This window comes from Carcharhinus amblyrhynchos, chromosome 23, assembly GCF_965287045.1.
Source record: "Carcharhinus amblyrhynchos chromosome 23, sCarAmb.v2.hapA, whole genome shotgun sequence".
Lineage (NCBI taxonomy): Eukaryota > Metazoa > Chordata > Chondrichthyes > Carcharhiniformes > Carcharhinidae > Carcharhinus > Carcharhinus amblyrhynchos.
Genome location: NC_137346.1, coordinates 12280590 through 12300160, shown reverse-complemented (window position 1 = coordinate 12300160; position 19571 = coordinate 12280590). Strand labels below are relative to the sequence as shown.

The window sequence follows — 19571 nt, the reverse complement described above, 5'->3', positions numbered from 1 at the left end:
CCCATGCTAAGAGTAGCTCCAGTAGATGCCTCCTTTCACTCTGTGAAAGATATCTTGGTTTGATTATAGGTCGTATTTTTTATGGAGACAGGAGATGGGCGACTGTTTTATTTTTTGACGAGACCATGAAAATCTGGCTGACCTGCGAGCTGGTTAATGTGAACCTGCTGTTATTGACTATATTGAGGAGTACCCCCAGCACCTGGGAAGTTCTGATCACATTGGGCTCTTGACTAGACAACTTTTATCTATAATTATTCTGACAGTGCACATTACAAAATGTGTCCTCTTCTATCAAATGATTTTAAGTTTCAAAACCAACTTGTGTTTGCCTTGAGAAAAGAAACTAGCTGTATTGATTAGCAAGGGAAGGAACTGTATTATAACCTGGTAGTTAGTTTGTGTGCACACTGGCATTAACAGCTGTTCAACGCTGTGTCTTCACAACTGTGGAACAGTTCCAACTGTGGAACAGTTGGTTCCACGTAACACATTCAGGCGATTTTTAAAGTTTAAAGTTTTAAAGTTTGTTTATTAGTCACAAGTAAGGCTTATATTAACACTGCAATGAAGTTACTGTGACATTTCCCCGAGTCGCCATGCTCTGGCATCTGTTCGGGAAAATGCACCTAACCAGCACGTCTTTCAGACTGTGGGGGGAATCCAGAGCACCCGGAGGAAACCTATGCAGAGACGAGGAGAACGTGCAGACTCCGCACAGAAAGTGACCCAAGCCAGGAATCGAACCTGGGTCCCTGGTGTTGTGAGGCAGAAGTGCTAACCACTGAGCCACCCTTTGGTTCCTGGGCAGCGACACAAAATGTTGCTGAACAGCTAAAGAGCAGATTGGAGTGATTCATTCCCTGCAAAACTTATCATTCCTCCCTCCTTGGATAGGGGAGAGCTACTGGCCATAACCACCCTGCCCTCAACCCTGCTTGCAATGTCACGAAGACGGAAACGGAATTGTGAAATGTGATGAATGAATTGCTTCGCAGTAGTGCATGGTGTAGTCACACTGTGTTCCTCTGATGTCTTCTTTGTCAATGTAAGTCCCTCGATGTTATAAATGCGTGGCACAATGGTTAGCACTGCTGCCTCACAGCACCAGGGACCCAGGTTCAATTCCCAGCTTGGGTGACTGTCTCTGCAGAGTCAGCATGTTCTCCCCATGTCTGTGTGGGATTCCTCTGGGTGCTCTGGTCCCCACAGTCCAAAAGACACACTGATTAGATACTAAATTCTCCCTCCGTGTACCCAAACAGGCAGCAGAGTGTGGCGACTAGGGGATTTTCACAGTAACTTCATTGCAGTGCCTACTTGTGATTAATGAATAAACTTCCTAAACTGTAAGTGAAACGGGAATCTGGAGCCAGTCTTTTCCTTAACGTTGGTTTATTCACAAAACTACGAGAACAGAGGGCCACAAACTCCCCTTTTCCTCCCCACCCCAACATAAAGTTTGTTTATTAGTCACAAGTAAGGCTCACATTAACACTGCAATGAAGTTACTGTGAAATTTCCCGAGTCGCCACAGTCTGGCTCCTGTTCGGGTCAATGCACCTAGCCAGCATACCTTTCAGAACGTGGGAGGAAATCGGAGCACTCAGAGGAAACCCACGCAGACACAAAGAGAATGTGCAGATTCCAGACAGACAGTGAGCCAAGCCGGGAATTGAACCCATATTCTTGGTGCTGTGAAATAGCAGTGCTAACCACTGTGCTACCGTGCCGTCCACAGGTGGAAACGTGCTCTTATCGATAGTTAAGAATAATACCCTAACCTTTCCCCAGTTAGTAACAGCTGCTCTGATTTATAACTGATGCATGCACATCATTGCAACATTAACACAACTCAATAGGTAGCGCTGTGTCCTCTGGTTCAGATGTAATCTAGGCTGAAGGGCCAGCGCAGTACTGGAGGTTTAACCACAGTGCCATCCTTAAGGTGAGAAGCTAAAGGGGGGTCCTACCTATCTACCTTTTCATGGAAACATTAAGAACTGTAGAGCTGGTATCCTGGAAGGATGAGACCTGTGGTTTTGAATGCCCTCCTTCACAATTTGCTGCTTGTTCCTTCATGAATAAATTGCATCTTACCATCTTTCTGGTCCCATTTGTTCCTAGACTTTAAAAAGAAAGGAGAAGGAGTATGAGCATGAAATGGAGCGCCTGGCGCGAGAGAAAATAGCCACTCAGCAACGCCTGGCTGATCTGAAGAATGAACTGAGCCAATGGATGGACGTCCTTGAAGTGGATCGCATTCTCCGCCAAACTGTGCAACCGGAGGATGACCAAGCCTCTACCTCAACTGCATCCGGTAATAGTTCGAATCTCAGAATAATACAGAACGGGGGAGGGGGGGGGTCATTCAGCCCATCATTTCTGCATTGGGATTGCAAAACAGTTACAAGAAGCTTCGCTTTCTTCTCCAACTAGCTTTGACCAAGTTCTTGTGATCGTAATCAGTCAGAGCAGCTATCGAGGAATCTCAAACAACAAACGTTGCCATTTCTCCTATTTGAAAGTTAGTTTGGAGACATTCCACTTGGTGTTGCAACAGTGCTTCTCTGGCTAGGACTGTGATTTATTGAATAGATGCTGTCAGTATTGCTCTTTCACTGTGGAATGGTAGGAGATGGCTTGCATTGACAATTATGCACAAAGTGAGGGGTGGGATGGTCAATTCCATTATCCTGTACCCCCCAACGGTAATTCATGTTGGGAATGCAGTTGGAGATAGGACTGCTACACCATAGGCCCAGTTCTCCAAATGTTCTTCCTAATCATAGAAGCCAAGATTTTACTTTCCAATAATAGCCAGGCTACTGTGGACAATCATAGAATCTCTCCAGTGCAAAAAAGACCATTCGGCTCATCGAGTCTGCTGCAATTCTCTGATCGATGATTTTACCTAGGCTCTTTCTGTATCACCCTACACATTTACCATGGCCAATCCACCTAACTTGTGCATCTTTGGACTGTTGGAAGTTAGGAACTTCCTCACAGGAAGAAGAAGGGTATTTAAAAGGTTGCAGTTTAATAAAGCACATTCACTTACTATGTGGACAATGGGGTAACTGCAATCCCACACTCTATCAGAGAATGTATACAATGCAGAAAGAGGCCATTCGGCCCATTGAATCTGCACTGACTCTCCAAAAAAGCATCTTATCCAGGCCTATTCACCCCTGTTCTATCTCCATGACCTTGCACATTTACCAGCTAATCCCCCTAATGTACACATCTTTGGACACTAAGGGACAATTTAGCATGGCCAATCCCCCCAACCTACACATCTTTAGACTGTGGGGGAGGAAACTGGAGCACGCAGAAGAAACCCTCGCAGACACGGGGAAAACGTGCAGATTCCACACACGGTTACCCGAGGCTGGAATCAATCCCAGGTCCCTGGAACTGCAAGGCAGCAGTGCTAACCACTGGGCCACCATGCTGCCAAGAGGCCACAAAGGGAAGCCAAGTGGCAAGTGGAGCAACAAAGGGTATTAGGAGCCACCATTTGAAGGGGAGAGAGGTCACTGGTGGCTCCTGTATATAGATTACTTGGGGGGTGGAGACATGCGTAGTTTCTTATAGGTATATCCCCAAAACTGAAGGTCACAGGGGGGAATTTGTTGCAAACCGAGTTTTCCAACACATTGATTAGACTTGTGCCCAGTGACTGAAAAGACCCTCAGAGTGGGGCAGGGAGGGGAAAGATGAGAGCAGAATTCCAGAGGCGATGGGGAAGGATAAACTGCTCGCGTTCTGTAAAGACAGCCCAGCAGGCTTGCTCCAATTTATTGGCACATTGTGCCTTTTGTGGAGATCGTCATGACAACCGGCTTGGATGAATTGGAAACAGTAGAAGATTTGTAAATGAGTTTTCTGAAAGGTTATTAATATATTTTGGTGCAGTCGTGCAACACCCCTCGCAGGCTCGAAAAACATCTTCACTCGTAATAAAATGGAAAGCGTGGCTCCGAGATTTGTTTATGTGGTGCCTGTTTTATTGCATCGACCAGTTGTGCTTTATCTGTCTGTTTTCAGCGGAGTGTCCCTTTGCTCATTGTGAAATCTTGAAAGTGAATTATTATCCCTCAAGTTCGATTTCACACTTAATTCATCAGTAATCCTGTGGTGGATTGAAGGTTTTTGGGGTGATGGGGCCCGGTTTCCACAGGCAGTTTGGTGGGCAAGGCATCACAACATCGTACAGCCATTCAGGCTATTTAAAGAGATCAAAGAACCCCTGCAGTACAGAAGAAAGCCATTCGGCCCATCGAGCCTGCACTGACAACAATCCCACCTGGACCCTATCCCCGTGATCCCCACTAATTCCTCTAATCTACACATCCCAGGACACTAAGGGGCAATTTCTCACGGCCAATGCTAACCCGCATGTCTTTCAGACTGTGGAAGGAAACCGGAACACCCGGAAGAAACCCACGCAGACACGGGGAGAACATGCAGACTCCACACAGACAGTGACCCAAACTGGGAATTGAACCCAGATCCCTGGAGCTGTGAGGCAGCATTGCTAACCAGTGTGCCACCGTACTGCCCCTTGGTCTACTACCTACCTTTGGCGTTATCCAATTAGTTCACTCCCCTACTCTATTCCAGTGCTAAAATATTGATCCAATTCTCGTCTGTGAGAAAAATGCCAATGAGTTTAATTCCATGCCGCCTGGTTCCTGCCTGATCTATAACTAGAAAAGATCTTCAATCATGATTTTGAGTGCATCTTATCAACTAACCTCCTCTAGGCTGAGGGAAACAACCCCTTCTTTTCCGGTCTCTCCGCATAACTGGAGACTTGCATTCAGAGCTGCTTCTGGTTTTGGGATAGATTTGACGTATGGCCTATGCGTGCCAGAGATTAACCTTTGCCCCCTTTCATTTCCCCCTGCCCTCAGATTTACGACAGGCTACGTCTTCTGAGTTGGCATCTTGCAATCACTAAAGTCTTGCGTTAGAAAAGTGTAAAAGGCTGCTATTTCTGATCATGACTCAAGTTGCCCGTAACGCAAAAGGTGCATGCGTGGGGAGAGGGTAGGATTAGCCAGAGAAATTGTACGCTGCAGTATGGCATAGTTTAATATAGTCATTATGCATCTATAGCCTCTCACCTCATAGAATCATAGAATCCCTACAGTGCAGAAGAATGCCATTTGGCCCATCAAGTCTGCACCAACAACAATCCCACCCAGGCCCCATACCTGCAACCCCACGCATTTACCCTGCCAATCCCCCGACACTAAGGGCCAATCATCCTAATCTGCACGTCTTTGGACTGTGGGAGGAAACCCATGCAGACACGGGGCAGGGGGAGCTCCACACAAGCCGAGGCTGGAATTGAACCTGTGTCCCTGGCGCTGTGAGGCAGCAGTGCTAACCACTGTGCCACCATGCCATCCTTTTGTTTTTGGAGAATGACCTCCGGTCTCAGGTTCCGGAAAATGACTGGTTCTCTCCAGCAATGGTCAAAGTCTTCAGGAGACAATAGTTGAAAATTGAATGAGGAGCGGCACAGTGTTTGCACCTTCTCCCCGTGTCCGCGTGGGTTTCCTCCCATACTCCAAAGATGTGCAGGTTAGGTTGATTGGCCATGTTAAATTGTCCCTTGTGTCGGGGGATTAGAATTTGTAAATACATGGATAGGGCTTGAGTGGGATTGTTGTCAGTGCAGGCTCAATGGGCCAAATGGCCACCTTCTGCCCTGCAGGAATTCTATGATTCTATGGGTGGAAACGAGTGTTATTCCAGAAGAAAATGTACCATATTGACCATTTGTCTCTTTCTTTTATGTCTGTTTGTTTCAGAGGGTGAAGACCACATTGATGATGATATTGAAGATATGAGACCCATAAACTCTCTACCACAAACACCTCACCGCTCGCACCATGAGTTGCTGAAGGTTGTTTCTTCTCCTGCAATTACTCACCAGTCATCGTTGCTGCCTCCACACTTGTCTGTCCAGCAGAAGGCGCCTCAGACCCAGGCACCAGTACAAATCCAGCCCCAGGCTTTAATCCCATCACAGACGGTGGTGCCAGCTCAGACTCACATTGTGACGGCGTCGACGCTACAGCCAACGGTTATTACCCACGCCGCGCCTGCTTCCCACGCGTCAGTGATCCACACCGCCGTCAACCACGTGATCCAGGCTTCCCCGGCAAAGCACATCGCTCACATTGCACCGGCGACCTCCAGCTCTGTCCAGCTGACCGCCGCTCCTCAGCCTATTGGCCACATCACTGTGCACCAAGCCACCTTAAGCCATATGGCGCACCTTGGTCAACCGCTGCCCGCTATCTATCCACAGCCAATGACGGTCACCCAGCCAGTCGTGAGCCACCTCACGCACACCATCACCCACCAGCAGGTAAACGGCACCGCGCCCGTTGCCCAGCAGGCCGTTATGACAAAGCAAGCTGTGGGCCCACAGGTCGTGCACCAGCAGATAGTGGGCCAGACGGTCCTGAACCCAGTCACCATGGTGACCATGCCGTCATTTCCCGTAAGCACTTTGAAGTTGGCCTAGACGCGAGGAAGGCAGTGTTCCCCCGAGAGCGCGGTCCTTTAACAGATGGATTTCCTTGGTTCTCCCAATACATTCCTGGCAGCGAGTCTCAGGCAAGGGAAGGAAACGGTGGCTTTGGAAGACATCAGGTGGAGAGGGTTGGCAGAGTTTTAATATTTAAAAAAAAAACATCCAACAAGCTGGCAGTGGGAAAGGAATAAACTGCTATTTGAGCAGCTTGGAATGACGACTGTCCTTGGTGACCTTTGTGTGTGTGTGTGTGTGTGTCTGCGTGTGCGTGTTTTGTAAATGGTGAATTTAAAAAAGGTGTTAGCAAGGCTTTCATTTTATTTTTTTCCCTCCCCTCCCCTCCTCCACCCCCCACCCCACCCCACCCTACCCCACCCCACCCCGGCCCTTCCTACGTTTGCAATCGCTCCAGGAAGTAATCGCTGGCCGGATGCCACCCCGATCCGGACAAGGGGGCTCTTTTTAAAAGGAGCGAGAGATCTTGTTGCAAGCAGAAGGCCTCGGCGGAGTTGAGCTTCACCGGGTGACGTTGAGAGAAACTAACAAAGAAAGACGTTAACCGTGCCCTTGTGTTTGCGTGTGTGTGTGTACGTGAAGGGAAACGCAGTGGTCTGCTGGACCAGGCCTGGGAGCATTGCAGGAGGCCCCCCCATACAGAACCAATGTGTCTGCTGCTCCCCCCCACCCACCACCAACCCCCTCCAGCTTGTTGGACATTGGTTTATTTTGCGAGGACCAATACACAAAAAAAAATGAACTGATTGATGTGGTCTTCATTTTAGATTACCCTTTTTTGGATAGGTCATTAATTCTCTGCAGTAGCAAGAAAAAGACCCACACGTATTTGAACGGTCTATAAGAAATCTTGGCGAAGGTGGGTGGGGAAAGTCAGGGGGTGGGGGGGGGAGGTGGTGGGGGGAGTTGGGGAGGGGAGGAGGAGGAGAACTTAACGATGTGCTGCAGTCCTGTTTGTAGACGTGTTTGTTGGACTGAGTGGCTTTCTGAGCTTAAAGTAAGTTTAAATGTGTGAATCGCCTCTGACTGACATCATTACTGTGTGTACTATAAAGGCAGTGTCTGTCACATGGGGACCGTTTTCTTTCCAAAAACAAAAAGAAATTCTGCAATAAAATTTTCTGCTTTCTTTGATTTAGGCTCAGAATGGGTCTTGATTGATAAACCATGTAAATGGATCTGATTCATAAACCATGAGACTCAGGCTGAGGTAGCCCTTTTGTCAGATGGTTCCTTTTGAAGATTCTGCCTTGACTGAAGCCTCCCCCGTACTTGGGTATCACGGGGCGTACGTTGTACGTACATTTAAAGAAGAATTCTGTAATGCAGCTGGAGCAGTTTATAACGAAGCCTCCGTTTAATCAAACAGCAGAACGTGAACCCCTTACTTTTAAACCATAAATAATATCTCAGGTATTTTCAGTATGGTTCTAATCATGAGTTTGTCAGATTAATTGGAAGAAAAAAAATCATGGTGAAACTACTTGAAAATGTCGTGCTGTATTCTAGTCTAAAAATGCAACATAAATACTTAAAATTGGTGCGGGGTTCCTCGAACATTGAGGAGCCCGAATCATAATATTCTATTATATCCAGTGTTGCTGATTTCAGTTGCAAACTCTCGTAATGGGATCGTAATAATGCTAAGGAAAGTTCAAGTTGAAGGGTTAGCAGTGTGACCAGCTTGATCAACTTTTCCAATGCTAAATCTGGCCCATTCACTGGTGTTTAGCTTCTTTTCTGTATGTACACAGCATGTCACATACCAGATGCTTCAGTTTTGCTCATAAGCACAGGCTTTTGTCCCAGTCAGCCACTAGCTAGTTAGAAATGTTATGGGTAGATTTCTAAACTTGCGGTGAGGGAAATTGTTAACATTACATCCCTTCGTAATTCCACTCTTTTGCTTGCTTCGGTTGGCGATTTTTTTTTAAAATTATATATGATGTGTACCCCTTGTTTAATTCCAAGGTACCTCTGTTTGCATTAACACCTTGATTTGGTGAGAAATGGTTTTCAAGATTTTTCAAAAACGTACCTTTTCATCTTAACTGCAGGTTAATAATTTAGTAGTATCTTACAAGGTGGTGATGCAGCGAGTGGCTGAAATTAAGTTATATTCCAAAATGAGAAACTAAGCAGTTTTTACGTATTCCCTGAACCTGTTTCTGCAGCAGTGCATTGTAATATACAATAGATGAGCAGCACAGTGGTTAGCACTGCTGTCTCACAGCGCCAGTGAACCAGGTTTAGTTCCTGGCGTAGGTCACTATCTGTGTGGCGTTTGCACGTTCTCCCAGTGCCTGCATGGGTTTCCTCCCACAGTCTGAAAGACGTGCTGGTTAGGTGAATTCAACACACTAAATTCTCCCTCAGTGTACCCGAACAGACGCCAGAGTGTGGTGAGTAGGGGATTTTCACAGTAACTTCATTGCAGTGTTAATATAAGCCTTACTTGTGACACTAAATGAATAAACGTTAAACTTTATATTGTTTTCCTGTATCACCCAGTCAAATTAAAGTACTAATTTCTCCTTGCTCATGTGTGCCGTACTTTATATCATGTGATCCTGAATACTCTGCCCAGCGTTCGCTCTGATGTCTCAGTTCTCTTTCCAACCCCACTTGATGCACAACACTTGTTGGCAATTCAACTATTAGGAAATCACAGCCTAACCTAATTCTTCCCTCAGCTTAATGACTTTCCAGAGACTCTGAATTGCAACCGGGAGAAGGAATCCTGGCTGATTTCTCATTTTTGTCTTCCTCGTCCAGATGTCTCAATACAATGTAGGGCCAAGAACATGGGATTTTCCATAGTCTTCTGATAGATGTTTATTAGACATGGGATTATACTTAATCCACCAAACCTTTAGTATAGCTAACTGTCACTTTTTTTCAAAATAGAAACATAGAAGATAGGAGCAGGAGGAGGCCATTTGGACCTTCGAGTCTGCTCCGCCATTCATTACGATCATAGCTGATCATCCAATTCAATAGCCTAATCCTTCTTTATTCCCATAATCTTTCATCCCAAGTGCTATATCCAGTCACCTCTTGAATACATTCAGTGTGCAGACATTAATCTCTCATGTGCTGGCGAATTTTTCTTTACCATAATGCAATCATTCTTGAATGACAACTCATTGAAATACTCCATGTGCTGCATTATTGCCATGAGTAATTTGGCCCCCGTTCCTGGGAGTGGATGTGGCGCTGGGGTCACACTGCAGTGTCCGCCAGCTGTTACCCGTGTTTGAGGAGTTGCAATTGGACCCCTGTTTTCCCCCGTATTTCAATAATGAAAAGCAGAGACATTCTCAAATGAAGAAACCACTCCCTCAACTGACCTAAAAACAAAATGCTTGCGGGTGCTGAAGTCTGAAGCAAAAACAGAAAATGTTGGAAAATCTCAGCAAGTCTGACAGCATCTGTGGAGAGAAAAATAGAGTTTACACTTCAAGACCATGTGACCCTTTTTCAGATCTGGGGAAGAGTCATCCAGACTCGAAACATTGGCTCTATTCTCTCTACACAGATGCTCAGTAAGAAGTCTCACAATACCAGGTTAAAGTCCAACAGGTTTATTTGGTAGCACGAGCTTTCGGAGCACTGCCCCTTCATTGCCTGATGAAGGGGCAGTGCTCCAAATGCTCCTGCTACCAAATAAACCAGTGGGACTTCTTACAGTGCCTATCCCAGTCCAATGCTGGCATCTCCACATCATGACTTCACAGATGCTGTCAAACCTGCTGAGATTTTCCAGCATTTTCTGTTTTTGTTTTTCAACTGACCCTTTACCCTTGAACTTTTACCCTTGGCTGGCTGTGAGGGAAGCAGTCTGATAAAATGTATTAATATAATGATAATTTTTTTTCTGGCTGTTTAATACAAGGACATAATGGAAACAAAACTTACAGTTAAGTGTGAAATGAACTCTGCTTCTATTTATCATTTTACCATAATGGGACCTATTGAGGCTTTCCCTCTTCATGTGTCCTGTGCCCAAGTGCTCTGTTTTTGGGTAAGTTGTGTAGAAACTTATTATTGTATGTCCATCTTATTACTGTTAAAAGGCACTTGTGCTCTCTGCCAATATCTGGGGCATTGATAGAGTAATCCTCCAGGGACTGAAGCCCATTCAGGGATATTAATAATTCCAACTCCCTGCCTCAAATTTCAATTGATTTTTTTAAAAAAACTGCCCAAACGTATCCAATCTCAGCCACAGGCAGTGCTAGGGAAGGGACAAGAATGAGTTAGCGTTCCCGCTTCTGATCTCCATCCAGCAACTTGTACTCTGCTGACCCTTGACACATGTGCAGAAGGACTCCTTGGCCAAAGTGCTGAAGGGACCCTGAATCCAATCCATCAAGTCCTAGCACCTGCCAAGACAGGAGATCAAAATTGGAGAGGACGAAAGAATAGAATTTCACCAACTGCCACCATTAAGAATTCCAGATGATAGCTCATACAGAAAATCCCAGTCAGCTGGTAAAGGTTTCCTCAACTTGGCATTTTTAGTGAAATTACAGACACTTGCTTCACCAATATGTTTGAGTTTGGTACATTTCTTGATCTCAGTCTGGCAGGGGTGAAACCATGGCTAGTCCATTGCACTGTGAGGGTGCTGATGCTTGCGATGGGAGTTTGCCCAGGCTATAGGCTACAGCAAAGGATTAGGGTAGCCAATGAGGTAAAACCAAGGCTTTACCTGTTGCAGTTTTTGGGGGGTGGGGGGGGTGTTTCTCTCAGAAGGAACTCTTCAAATGCAGACAATAAACATAACAAAGCTTGCTGTAATTTATAAATCAAAGGAAATGTTTAATAAAGAAACTTCATTGCTCCAAACTTGGGGACTCGTCCTGGGCCAATCCAAGCTCCCCATAATTCCAAACAAGTTCTTATTTATATGAGTCAGCTGGTCAGCTGACCATCACATCATTCTGTAATTGGTTCCATGGTTTACAGGATCAGCTGACCCTTAAGCTTGTTACTATTGATCACATTACATCCTATACAAAGTTGTCACCAGTTGCATTCTAACAGGGGGCAATGCCTCATCCTGTCAGCTTGGGATCTTGTTTGATCAAGCCCAAAATGGGATGCAATGTCTCGTCTTGTCAGCTTGGATCTTGTTTGTCCCTCATCTGGGGACTATGATTGGATTCAATTGGAATTGGGTTTTTTGATTAGAAATAAACTACTGAAAGGTACTCAAAAAAAAAAGTTAAGAGAAAAATCACAGTATCTCCCTTCACCCTATGGAGCATTTGAATTTGTATTGCCCTGACTGCAATGGGGGAAAAAATCCAATGAAAGTTTATATTCTTGCGGAGAACCCTAAATTTAAAAATTTTTGTCAGTTTGAGGTGGAGTGTAAAATGAACTCTTGTTTCCACGTATTTTTTATTTTAACAACATGGGACCTCTTTAGTGCTTTCCCATGTGACCTGTGCCTAAGTTCTCCAAATTTAGGTTAAGTGGCTTACGTCCCTTGTAGCGAAAGAGAATGCACTTATTATTATAAACACTAGCTGCTTCTGTTTTGCACTAAAAACCCAGTGTGGTGGCACCAGCTAGCTCCTGACCAGCTGCTTTTTTGTGCAGTCTGGGTGTAGCCTGCACGTGAAATGCGCCAGATGTTTTAGGGCGGCGTGGCGTGCACAGTGGTTAGCACTGCTGCCTCACAGCGCCCAGGACCCGGGTTCGATTCCCGGCTTGGGTCACTGCCTGTGCGGAGTCTGCATGTTCTTCCTGTGTTTGAGTGGGTTTCCTCCAGGTGCTCCAGGTTCCTCCCACAGTCTGAAAGACGTGCTGGTTAGGTGCGTTGACCCGAACAGGTGCCGGAATGTGTTGACTAGGGAAATTTCACGGTAACTTCATTGTAGTGTTAATGTAAGCTTGTGACACTAATAAATAAACTTTAAAACAAGAATGCTGACCAGAAAATCCCCTCTTGTTTGAAACCAGGCTATAAGTTGACTAAGATCAGGCAGGCATCAGGCTGGTACAGAAACAGCTTCTACCTGTAGCGGGTCCCTCTGTAATTTGATCTGCACGGATTGCTGAGCGCAGGTGATCGGGGCTTTCAAGCGCATCAGATGTGAGGCTAACCAAAAATTCAGTAAAAAAAAAATTTGACTGAAATGTCATCTAATCAAAAGAAAGCAGATTAATTTTCCCCATTAGAGAGACATTACTTTTTTTTAATTATTAATGTTTATGGTGAATGCCTTCACTGTGCATCAAGCCTTTGTTTAAAATATCAAGGGGAAAAATGTCTAAAAAAATCTTTTCTGTGAAGATTTTTGAAGTGTTTGAATGGACCAGGTGTGTGAAGAATATCAGTGGATTTTTGTATATAATGTATTTTTACTATTTAGCTGTAATATAATGGCTTTCAATCAAAAAAAATTCAGTATCAATGTGTATAATATTCTCATATCCATCTATCAAGCAAGGTGCACTTGCTTCAGATACTATAAAAAAATAAAGATACCCCTGCACTGACCGTCCTTCAGCTTGTTTGTTTTAATCCTGTTTTGTGTTGATGAACCTTCGAATCTTTGTTCAAGTTTGGGGCTTTTAATTTTTTTTCTCTCTCCACTTTCCCTGTTTTCCCTTTTCTCTCAATCTTGCTAGGGCACGGTGGCACGGTCAGCACCGCTGTCTCACAATGCCAGGGACCCAGGTTCGATTCCAGCCTCAGGAGACTCTCTCTGTGTGGCATTTGCACGTTCTTCCCTGTGTCTGCGTGGGTTTCCTCTGGATGCTCCGGTTTCCTCCCACACTCCAAAAGCTGTGCGGGTTAGTGTAGGATTGGCCGTGCTAAATTGACCCTTAATGTAAGGGGATTAACAGGATAACTACATGGGGTTATGGGGATAGGGCTTGAGTGGGATTGATGTTGGTGTTCTTTGGCTCGATGGGCCGAATGACTTCTTCCTGCACTGTAGGGATTCTATGATTCTATTCTATAGTGCAGAAGGTGGCCATTCAGCCCATTGAATCTGCACTGACTCTCTTGACAGAGCATCTTACCCGGCCCCCACCCTGCCCTATCTCTGTAACCCCCCCATATTTACCTTGTTAATCTAAAGATCCTGAGACACTAAGGGACAATTAAGCTTGGCCACTTCATCTAACCTGCACATCTTTGGACTGTGGGAGGAAACAGAGTACCCAGAGGAAAACCCATGCAGACATGGGGAGAACGTGCAAACTCCACACAGGCAGTCACCCGAGGCTGGAATCGAACCTGGTCTCTGGCACTGAGAGGCAGCAGTGCTAACCACTGTACCATCGTGCCATCCTTGAAGGTTATGGTGGGCTGGACTGGACAGGAGAATAGCTCTGGTCACTAAATCTAGTGATGTTGTGAGGCAGCTAGGTGTTGCTAGAGATACCAAAGGAAATCTTCACAAATGCACTTACAGCAACACCAACTATATTGTCTGTGACACAGTAAAGCATCCCAAAGAGCATTAGCAAACAAAACCTGACCTCAGGGTCACATCAGGGTGATATTAGAAATGATGCCTTTAAAGTGTGGCATGGTGGCACAGTGGTTAGCACTGCTGCCTCACAGCGCCAGGGACCCGGGTTCAATTCCGGCCTTGGGTCACTGTCTATATGGAGTTTACATGTTCTCCCTGTGTCTGTGTGGGTTTCCTCCTGGTGCTCCAGTTTCCTCCCACACTCTAAAGATGTGCAGGTTAGGTGGATTGGTCATGCTAAATTGACCCTTAGTGTCAGGGGGACTAACTAGAATAAATGGGAATAGGGTCTGGGTGGGATTGTGGTTGGCGCAGACTGGATGGGCCAAATTGCCACCTCCTGCACTGTAGAGATTCTATACAAACGTTTAGCTGCTTTTTTTTCAGTGTGTGTGTGCTCCCTTTAAATGTCTTTGTGCTGCTGTGCACACATGTTCTTTACCCCAGTACCAGATGGACTGCCCCCTGCAGCTCAACAAAGACATTAGATATAAGGGCAAGTAAGAGGAGCATCTTTATAGCAGGAAAGTGAGTTGGAGAAATTTGGGGAGGAAATTCCAGAGCCAAACCCACACTGCTGCCCCCCCATGCAGAGCTTATGTAGGGTATTCCATGGACTGTGTTAACCTCCTATGATGTGGATGTGCCGGCGTTGGACTGGGGTAAACACAGTAAAAAGTCTGACAACACCAGGTTTTAGTCCAACTGATTTATTTGATAGTAAACGCACAAGCTTTCAGGTTAGTCCCTTTGTCAGGTGAATGGAGAGTTCTGGCCTCAGACAGACTCTCCATTCACCTGACGAAGGGACTAACCCGAAAGCTTGTGCGTTTACTATCAAATAAATCGGTTGGACTAAAACCTGGTGTTGTCAGACCTTTTACTGTGTTTAACCTTCTATGCCAGAGAACACCGATTGTAATTTTGACATTCCTGCTTCACACAGGCTGATCTTCCTACTCATTGAACACAGTGGAGGCAAAATTGAGAGGGACCAGGATGCTGCTTGGGATGGAACATTTCAGTTACGAAGAGAGGTTGGGTAGGCTTGGGTTGTTTTCTCTGGAGCAGAGAAGATTGAGGGTCGACCTGATTGAGGTGCTCAAGGTTATGAGGGGCATGGAGAGGGTGGATAAGGAGCAGTTGTTCCCCTTAGTTGAAGGGTCAGTCACAAGGGGACTGGAATTAAAAGTGAGGGGGGATTTAAGGGAAAACATTTTTATCCAGAGGGTGGTGACATCTGAAATGTGCTGCTTGGGAGGGTGGGATGCCTGACATCCTTTAAAAAGTACCTGGATAGTATTTGGTAAACCATAACATTCAAGGCTATGGGCCAAGTGCAAGCAAGAGGGGGTTATGTGGGCAGGTCAGGGCATTTCATGTGTTGGTGCAGACTCGATGGGCCGAAGGGCCTCTTCTGAACTGTAGTATTCTATGATTCTGAGAGGATTGCAACGCTGACTTCATGGGATATCCCGAATGGTATTTCTGGTCCATTGGAGCAGCTTTCAGAATCTGCCCCACAGTAACCAAGAGCCTCTGGTGGGGAACTCTAAATTTTGAATGCAAGTGTATATTTATTTATCTGACACTTAATTGACTCAACGATTAGACCCGTTCTAATATGTGTCAGCCGCAGCCAGCTAAATCACTTTGGTTTAAAACGGTGGGCAGCATGGTGGCACAGTGGTTAGCATTGCTGTCTCACAGCGCCAAGGATCCAGGTTCAATTCCCAGTTTAGGTCACTCTGTGGAGTTTGCACATTCCCCCCGTGTTTGCATGGGTTTCCTCCGAGTGCTCTGGTTTCCTCCCACACTCCAAAGATATGCCGGTTAGGTGGATTGGTCATGCTAAATTGCTCCTTAGTGTTAGAGGTGGACTAGTTAGGGTAAAATGCATGGAGGGAGGGCCTGGGTGGGATTGTTGTCAGTGCAGACATGATGGGCTGAATGGCCTCCTTCAGCACTGTAGGAATTCTATGAAAGCACTTAACAAGTGGGTGAGAAACTAGCCTTTCATCTTGGAGTAGCTTTTAACCTGGGGTTGAGAAGGGAAAGATATACTGACCACCTGTCTGGATTGGAAGTGCTTTGTAAGTCAAAACTATTTCTGCTGGTATTATCATAATGATCCCACCACCGAGTTCAAGACTCTATCTCCATCAGATATTTATCCTTTTTTGATGGAAAAGAGGCTCCTGCCAGTCTATCATCCCCTTTCAACAAGTGCTGAACTACAAAACTCTTCGGGGTTGACAACTCCAGCTGGGCATATTCCGGGAGAAGTGGGCATGAAGTGATGGTGGGGAAAGCCGGTGCCATTGAGTGAGTGGGTTCCAATGGAGGAGAACACTCCCCATCAGGAAAGGTTCCTATTGTGAAAGTTGCTGTTTGCAGAGATTGGGAAGAATTAATCCCTCTTATATAGCGCAGACTTGAGAATTCAACATTGTCCATGGTTGGATTTTAAGGTACAGCCCCTTGCCCTTGTGGAAATCAAACAGAGTTCTCTGAAGGTCGATATTTTCCCCCTCCCCATCCCAAAATAAAACCCCATCAGGATTAACTTCCACCCAAAATATGAAGGAGGAGAAACCCATGAATCTGCAGCAATGGGTAAACATGTATTCCCTGGGGACAGACACTCATTGAGACAATAGAAGATCCCCCCCCCCCCCCCCCCCCCCCACCATGGTGCTGTCTGATCCCAGGACAGTTCAATCAATGGGGGAGGTAGTACCGTAGTGGTATAGTCACTGATTAATAATCCAGAGGCCCAGCTTCATGGTCTGGGAATTCGGGTTTTAATCCCATCATGACAAGTAGTGAATTTTGAAGTCAATTAAAAAATCTGGAATTAAGAATCTACTGATGACCATGAAGCCATTGTTGATTGTCGGAAAAACCCATCTGGTTCACTAATATCCTTTAGAGAAGGAAATCTGCCGTCCTTACCCAGTGTGACCTACACATGACTCCAGAGCCACAGCAATAGGCACAACCTCAGGCGACAGGGACGATCCTGTAAAACAAGAGGTGAGGAGGAATTTCTTCAGCCAGAGAGTGGTGAATCTGTGGAACTCTTTGCTGCAGAAGGCTGTGGAGGCCAGGTCATTGAGTGTCTTTAAGATAGAGATGGATAGGTTCTTGATTAATAAGGGGATCAGGGGTTATGGGGAAAAGGCAGGAGAATAAATATTAGCCACGATTGAATGGCAGAGCAGACTTGATGGCTGAATGGCCTAAATTCTACTCCTATGTCATGTGGCACCGTGGTCAATGTGGTTGACTCTTCTACCAAGCCACTCAGTTCAATGGCAATTTGAAATGCTGGCCCAGTCTGCGCCGACCTCACTCATCAATGCAATGAGGCTAAGTTGCCCTAGCTTCCAGGTTTTACCTCCTCCTGCACTTGAGGTTGAGGCTCAGTTCTGGCAAAATGAATAAACAGCACAGTGATGTGTGGGAGCACAGGATGTGTGGCATTGGTTTACATTTTATGCCATGATACTGCAAATGCCATTAGATCACCTTTCTCAATGGATGATGACTGGCTGGAGATTCAGAATGAACTGTGAGTATTATTTGCTTGAAATATCATTTTAACATCTCCCGGATTGCTTTTAGTAGCCGCCGGGAGATTGATGGCAAATCCGGTAGACTCTGGGCTGTTCTGGGAAGGTTTGCAACCATAGCGGTGATGCATGCCTGATTCACCATCATCCAAGGTACAGGTAAGTCCGTGTGTCCCTCCAATTGCCTTTACTGCAGAATCTCTCCTGAACTAAAATGAATACACAATGTTTGCCAAAATGGCTTGGTTGTAAGGTTCATTGCCCAGTGCATATCTGCCGTACAACTCGGGATAATCTCTGGTTGGATTCTTGGTCTGTGATCTCATATGAGGCAGTCACTGGGATGCAACAGACCTGATCTCAGCATCCTAGGCTAAGGAAGAAGGTAAGGGTGAAATATCAGCCAGTGTTCATAGAATCCTACAGTGCAGAAAGAAGCCATTCAGCCCATCATGTCTGCACAGACCAAAATCCCACCCAGGTCCTATCCCCATAACCTCATGCACTTACCCTAGCTAGTCCCCCTAACAGGGGCAATTTAGCATGACCAATCCACCAAACCACATCTATGGACTGGGAGGAAACCCACACAGACACAGGGAGAACGTGTAAACTCCGCACAGACACAGATAATGCAATGGGATCTTTTATGTCCAACCAACTAGAGACACAGGACCTCAGTTTAGTGCTTCATTGAAGAGGCAGCACCTCACGCTACCTCTCTGCTTTCGCAACAGACTGGTATTCGAGTTTGGAATGGGATGCGAGACACACTAAAAGGTCGAACGCGACTGCCATGCTCCCCACAGTTGAATACCATCCACACAAGTGTCAGGGGTTGCTTTTTATTCACTCAAGGTACATGGGTGTCGCTGGCTAGGCCAGTATTTATTGCCCCTCTCTATTTGCCCTTGAGAAGACGGCGATGTCTCCTTGAATCACTGCAGTCCGTGTGGTGTAGGTGCATCCACAGTGCTGTTGGGGAGAGAGTCCCAGGATTTGGACCCAGCGACTGTGAAGGAACGGTGATATATTTGCAAGTCAGGGTGGTGAGTAGCTTGGAGGGGAAGTTGTATGTAAAGCACCACCACATGGGTGAAGTATCTGGAAATATCCAACCAGCAACCCCCCCTTCCCCCCCATGAATAAATTACTTTGGGGGGTGGGGGGGCTGTTTTGTCATAGACTAGTGATGTAGTAAGTCGCAAACAATTGAGAAACAGTTTTGACATCAATTTCTGTCAAATGCAGTGGGAGTCAGTGATGTGAACATTGTTTGTTATTACAGATAAATGTTGACAATGCAATAGTGGCTGTGATATCACTTACTGCTGCTGGTTTCCATGAGCCAGACCTGGCAGGTCTGTCATATGAGGAGAGACTAACTCAGTTAGGATTACATTCACTGGAGTTTAGAAGAGTGAGAGGGGATCTCATAGAAACTTAAGAAATTCTAACAGGGTTAGACAGGGTAGATTCAGAAAGAATGTTCCCAGTGATGGAGTTGGGGGTGGGGTGGGGGGGAGTTGGTGGTGGGTGGATGGGGGGGGAGTCCAGACTAGGGCTCATAGTTTGAGGATAAGGTGTAAACCTTTTAGAACATAAGAACATAAGAAATAGGAGCAGGAGAAGGCCATCTAGCCCTTCGAGCCTGCCCCACCATTCAATAAGATCATGGCTGATCTGAAGTGGATCAGTTCCACTTTCTCGCTTTCTCCCCATAACCCTTAATCCCCTTGTCTGTCAAAAATCTATCTACCCGTGACTTAAATATATTTAGCGAGGTAGCCTCCACCACTTCAACGGGCAGAGAATTCCAGAGATTCACCACCCTTTGAGTGAAGAAGTTCCTCCTCAACTCTGATCTAAACTGCGCCCCCCCTTATCTTGAGGCTGTGCCCTCTAGTCCTGCTATCCTTTCTGAGC

General features: G+C 45.8%; 1 protein-coding gene across 2 annotated transcripts in view; it reads left to right on the top strand.

The window, feature by feature from the left end:
- mnta (MAX network transcriptional repressor a) overlaps nucleotides 1-7429 on the top strand; it is a 133568-nt gene extending 126139 nt beyond the window's left edge. The window contains exons 5-7 of one of the 2 annotated variants that reach the window (XM_080210449.1): nucleotides 2128-2320; nucleotides 5826-6388; nucleotides 6969-7429. In XM_080210449.1, coding sequence (XP_080066575.1) covers nucleotides 2128-2320; nucleotides 5826-6388; nucleotides 6969-7022 — 810 coding nt within the window. In that variant the 3' untranslated portion in view covers nucleotides 7023-7429. Of the gene's footprint in view, nucleotides 1-2127; nucleotides 2321-5825; nucleotides 6891-6968 lie in introns of those variants that run through there. The other variant, XM_080210448.1, reaches the window with a different exon arrangement.
- Nucleotides 7430-19571: the final 12142 nt, after the last annotated feature.